Source organism: Anguilla anguilla, chromosome 17 (assembly GCF_013347855.1).
Source record: "Anguilla anguilla isolate fAngAng1 chromosome 17, fAngAng1.pri, whole genome shotgun sequence".
Taxonomy (NCBI): Eukaryota; Metazoa; Chordata; class Actinopteri; order Anguilliformes; family Anguillidae; genus Anguilla; species Anguilla anguilla.
The window spans coordinates 22,012,542-22,018,647 of NC_049217.1; the positions used below are offsets into that span (position 1 = coordinate 22,012,542).

Here is a 6,106-nt window from a genome sequence, read left to right on the forward strand (position 1 = left end):
TGACTGTATGTGTATGTGTGTGAGTGTTGGTTGTGTGTGTGTGTGGGTGTGTGTTTGTGCTTTATGATGTATTTTTTGAAGAAGAGGCAGAAGAAAACCATCTGTAGCACAGAGAGGGGTTTATTCACATTGAGCATATCTATGAGGAGTGAAGTAAAGGGGCTTGCAGCAGTCAGCTCAGTGGTGATGAATAGACTGACTCTCCAGGCATCAGAGACAATATTCAGTCAACAGAAACTTCATGTGAGATGAAGACTTCTCTGTGGCTGGCACACACACATGCAGGGGCACGCACACACACACACACGCACGCACACACACACACACACACGCATACACACGCAGGCGCACACACATATGCATACACACACTCGTATGCGCTTACACACACACAGAGTCAGCCCCCCCCCCCCCACCACCATAACTCTATTCCCTTTACCACAGGGGGATACAGTTAATGGAGAAAGCAGCTGGAATTGGCTCCTGTCGTGTCTCTCATTTTAATTGAACTGACGCAGGGAGATGAAAAAAACTAATGAAAAGTGAGGGGAGGTGTTAGTTTTGTTGTCCGTTGAAGGACTTGGGCTTACAGACCACTGCTGAGGCTGACTCATTCACAGCTGTGCCTGGTGACGCTGAGTGACAGGTGACTCTGTGTGAGCGGCCGGTGGTAAGATGGGACCGGGGGCTGGGGGCTGGGATGAGGGTGACTGGCACTCCCATCTCTGTTGGTGGGGGGTGCAGGTGTATTTCTATTGGTGCTAAACACACACACACACACACACACACACACACGCACACAGATTACAATAATGTACAAACTGATGGTTCAGTGCTTTTTAACACCCGCTGATGTCTTTTACGCAGTTATGAATGTACAAAGGCGCAGTTGTGTTTTTTTTTTTTCGACGCTGGACCCCTGTTGCAAATCGCGAAAGGCTGCCGTCCATCGCCCCCGCCAGTGATTGTCGTCCACCTGCTGCTGTGAACCACATATCAGAGTGTGCTGTGAGGGAGGCGTCAAATTAAACCGTTAAACCGGGCGTCCTCAATCCTATCCAGAGAGGGCCGGTGTGTGGCTGCAGGCTTTTGTTCTCGACCCAGCAGTTTACACACCTGATTCTGCTAATCTGGGTCCTTACCTGCTGGTTTATTAGGAGAGACAGGTGTGTGACTGCTTTGCTGGAACAAAAGCCTGTTCCCACGCCGACCCCACCCACACTGGACAGAACTGAAAACTGCCGCTTAGTCACGAAACAGACACCAATTCCAGAAAATAAAAATATCAGGGCTCCTGCCTCCAGCCAGAGGTGCGTTCAATACCCGAATGTTCTGAAAATACTGTGGCTATCCAATCCCTGTTATTAGGTTTCCCATGTAAATATTAACCAGCTACATTCCACAGCCTGAGCAACACTAGTGACCTACCTCTGTTAATCGATTTTACTGTTATTTTTTTTTGCTATTAGTTTTTACTCCCTTATCAGTACTACCACTGTTGTGTTGTCATTTTTGTAATTATTTTCTTGAACTATTGTACTGTGACGAATGAACAATTTAAGACACAGCTTGCATTGTAAAATATGTAATGCTAATAAAGCATTTAAATTAAAGATGAGAAAGCACAGAGTGAATTTTAATAAGGGTTTACGTGATATCTTTGAACATAATTCTGTTTCAATCACACTGTTCTATTGTGAGCACATGCCACTGGCCTCCTCTATCTTACTGTCAGAAGAATCTAATCATTAACTATTTTACACTCCCTAACCAATGGAGTTTATCAAGAGACAGGGAGGGCAAAAAATATTTTGCATATCCTCTGAATGTGGTGTGGTCAGAGATCAAGGTCCCCTTTCCTGGCTTACTTTCTCTTTCTTGTTTTCTGTCCCACTTTCCTACCCCTCTTTCTCTCTCTCTCTGTCTCTCTCTCCCTCTCTCTTGCTCTGAGAGAGGGGCATGTTGGGAGGAGTAGTCCTTCTGTATGTCTTAAGCTGCGCAGCCTACAATCTATATAACTTTGATCTGGTGGCTGAAATGGCTCAATCATCGCACGGCTAAGTCTTTCAGAAAGCTCAGTCTGTTATGAATAATATGTGTACATAAGCTCACATTCACATATGATAATGTGAATGGAAAAATCTGTGGATATCATATGAAGCTTCTGAGGCATTTTTATCTTTAAGATTTAACCTCATTGGACCTCATCCACAAAGCTTTTCTTAAATTATTCTTACTGTTATTCTTTAAAAAATTTTCCTATGAAAAACCAATATGGGATTCATGACACATGGTGCAGACCTTTGTTTTTTTTGCAGCCATGAGCAAATACAGATAAGAAAAAAATGATGAATGCTTCGTAGCGCACAGTTTACGATCAAATGCGATGGTACACATGCGTGAATGAGACTCCCTACCTCATTCTCTCCTTCTGCTTTGTTTCTTTCTCTTTCCCTTGTCTACTCCTCCCATGTCAGGAAGGCTTGACAAAAACTGTGTGTGTGTGTATATATATATATATATATATATATACACACACACACACACACATACATATATATATTTATTGTGTGCGCACGCGTATGTGTAGCAAGGGGGCTATAACTGAAAGTAATGACGGGGAAGAGAGGGCAGGGTGTGTTTTGTTAAAGACCCGAGTGAAGGTGTGGGGTGAGTGAATGGGGAGGAGCTTGCTAAGAATGGACGCGCTATAAATTAGTAACACGGGTCCAGTCATAAAGGAAGTCGATAAGGAGAGATAAGCAGGGTGGACGCCCTGCCAGAGCTCTGTGTTTCACAGCCCAGCCTGCGCTCTCTCAGACACACCTGTTGGCCGTTTGAGGAAGGCGCTCTGATACGGTGGGACGGGAGGGTGTGGCCAGAGAGACAGAGATCCGAAAATTCCTTACTTCCTTCTTCTCAGTTGTGAGCCCTGGCTTTGCTGAGGTACGGTGTGCTCGGGTGACCCGGAGGGAGAGAGGCTGGATCTGCAGGGATACGGACTCCAGAAAACCAAACACGACACACGGAAGCAGGAGGAACAGAGAAGTTCTAGAGAGAGAGAGAGAGAGAGCGACAGACAGACAGAGAGAGAGAGAGAGCGACAGACAGAGAGAGAGACCGTTGAGAGTGGCGTGACTGTACCCGTAAGATTCGAAGATCGATTGAAAGAGGAAAAGAGGGAGCGAGAGGGAAACCGAAAAAGGGCCCCGAGAGCGAGGGAGAAAGAGAAAGAGAAAGAGCTGCGCGAGAACTGAGTGAGAGCCAGTCGGGCCTTGGAGCCGGATCGCGATCGCCATGGTCACCCTGGACGTGCACACGCTGACGGTGCCGGTGGGCGTGGTGCGGATGCTGGAGGTGCTGCTGTCCTGCGTGTCCTTCAGCGTGGCGGCGTCCGCGGGCCACGACGGCAGCTCGTACTGGGCCTGGTGCATGTTCACCTGGTGCTTCTGCTGCTTCACCACCCTGCTGATCCTGGTGCTGGAGCTGACCCGCCTCAGCGCCAGGGTGCCCATCTCCTGGGACGACTTCACCACCGCCTTCGCCATGCTGGCCACCCTGATGGTGCTGGCCGCCTCCGTCATCTACCCCACCTTCTTCGCCCGCACCGCCCTCCCGCGGCCCATCGCCGCCACCGCCATGTCCTGCCTGTGCTTCGTGGCGTACGCGGTGGAGGTGGGCCTCACCCGCGCGAAGCCCGGCGAGGTCAGCGGCTTCCTGTCCACCGTGCCGGGCCTGCTGAAGGTGCTGGAGGCCTTCGTGGCCTGCATCATCTTCATCTCGCTGGACTCCGGTCACTACCCGAGATTCGGCGGGCTGCAGTGGTGCGTCGCGGTCTACTCCCTGTGCTTCATCTTCGCCCTCCTCATCATCCTGTTCACCATCTGCCGACTGCTCGCCCTGTTCCCCTTCTCCTTCGACAAGGTGCTCACCGGGTACAACGTCCTGGCCGTCCTGATGTACATGACCGCCGTGGTCGTCTGGCCGCTCTACGCCTTCCAGAACAACCCGCGGCCCAGTTCCTGCAACCACTGCTCCTGGGACGGGCTGGTGGTGGTGTCCTTCATGACCTGCATCAACCTGGTGGTCTACATCGTGGACACGGTCTACTCCGTGCGCCTGGTGTTCTTCATCTCGCCCGTTTAGCAACCCCCCCAAACCTGTGACCCTAACCCTGCCCCCCCTCCACGTCTGCTCGGCTGCGATTGGCTGACGGACGGTCTCTGCGGGACTGGACAGCGTGTCTGCATGGCGGTTTTGTGTCGGGCCCGATGAAGATCCTCCATTTCGCTCACTGAGCTGGTGACGTGACTTGTAACTTTTTTATACAGAGCACACAGTGTTCAGTGTAACTCCACTGTATGCGGAGAATATTTGCAGACATGGATGCTTTATACCTTGTTATAATGGAGTATCTTTTGCGAATGATTTTGTTCATATTATCTATGCCACCATGTTGTATTTCTGATGATTATTAATATTAATTAATATAATAGCACAGTTGATTTGGCATTGACGTAGATTCATGTTTATATTAAATTAGGATTTTTTTGTTGCCTATATCCTCTTCTCTCTGAATACTTGTTCAGACTGACCTTCTCCTGTGTCAGTGCTTACAAACCACATAGAATTAAAACCAAAAGTCCTGCACTGTATTCTTGATGTGGAGTTTTTTTTTAAGTTTCGTTCTTACTTGCTTTTCATTTGACTCCGTAGAGCTTTCTGTGATTTAGGGTTTAGCCGGAGCCTGACAGCCTGATAAAGAGTCAGACAGACAGATGTACAGACAGGTAGGTGGGCAGGTAGGCTGACTGCATTTGTGTTTGCAGACTGCTTTTACTGTCAAATCCATGAGGTGATAAAAGCAGTGTATCTTGTGATAATTTAGAAAGCGGTCTGGAACTGACCTTGTGCAGACCTCATGCTGTGTTTATCCAGGATACAAAGAAAGATAAACTAAGCACAGACAGACAGACAGACCGGCAGACAGACAGACAGACAGACAGACAGACAGACAGACAGGCAGGCAGACAGACAGACTGACAGACAGACTTAGAAATAAATAACAGGCAGAACATGAACCAGCAGAGACGGTGAACTTTGTAGCCATGGTACCTTAAAGAATCTCTTTTCCTTTTTTTGAACTTTATCTTAGCCCTTATCAATTCTCATGTTTGCCTGTTGGGAGATAAAGCAGCTGGAAATGAGAGTGATGTCAGTTTGATGAAGCTCCTCCCTCCTCTTCCTCCTCCTCCTGTCCTATCCAGTGAGGCGTGGCTGCGAGACAGATCCGTTTGGAATGCGATGGAATGTTGAGCGGTGTCCAACCTGGCGCGGACTGCTGCGCTTATATGTGCGTTTAGAGGGAGAAAGAAGGAGAGAGAAAGAGAAGGGAGGGAGACAGAGAGTGAGAGGGAAAGAAAGAGAAAGAAAAATGGAAGGGGGGGGGCTGTGGATTGGTCAATTGAAAATCCTGTGCTTACCAATTGTAATTTCTAAGGTAAACACAAATACACAAAAAGGAATAGATTGGCTGCGATATCTTATTTTAGTATTATTATTTTTTTTTTTTTATGCCACTTGCTAACTTAAGAAGATGGATTTTTTCTTTTGGGGGCTTCATTGAGCAGCAGGTGCCAGCCCATACAGGCAGAAGCTGGTGTCACTATGACAACAAATCATTTAGAGACCTCTGTCAGTAGCAGGAAGTAGGGTGTGGTCTGTGATTGACAGCAGGCCTAGCCCCACCCCCTCCAGAATCAGACAAGACCAGAGAAGCTTCTAGTAATGCTATTAATCATTATTCGAGACCGAAATAACTCTGGGCTCAATGCACTAAGCGTTCTCCTTTTGTTCATTTTTAATTTTAATGCTGTCGGAAATGATATATTATGCTATAAATAGTAATATGCTCGTTCCTCACATTTCAGGCCTTTTTGTCATGGTCTTCATAACAAAAAAAACAAACAGGTACATAAAAATATGTATGAAATGTTTTTTTTTTTGCAAAATAGACTTGGTGTAATTTGTTTGAGAAAAGCTACCGCAGCCTTATTTTTTATGAAATATTCTAGCTGAAATATATTTTAGAAAGGCAAGAAAGTGC

General features: G+C 47.3%; 1 protein-coding gene across 1 annotated transcript; it reads left to right on the forward strand.

Moving 5' to 3' along the window:
- The first annotated feature begins 2,764 nt into the window (after positions 1-2,764).
- LOC118217099 (myeloid-associated differentiation marker homolog) lies at positions 2,765-4,655 on the forward strand. The gene has a single exon (XM_035398904.1). The coding sequence runs from the start codon at positions 3,298-3,300 to the stop codon at positions 4,144-4,146; it is 849 nt and encodes a 282-aa protein (XP_035254795.1). The 5' UTR covers positions 2,765-3,297; the 3' UTR covers positions 4,147-4,655.
- Positions 4,656-6,106: the final 1,451 nt, after the last annotated feature.

What these genes read in the sequence shown, in the direction of transcription:
- LOC118217099 (XM_035398904.1), top strand. Translation starts at nt 3,298, where the DNA reads ATGGTCACCCTGGACGTGCACACGCTGACGGTGCCGGTGGGCGTGGTG.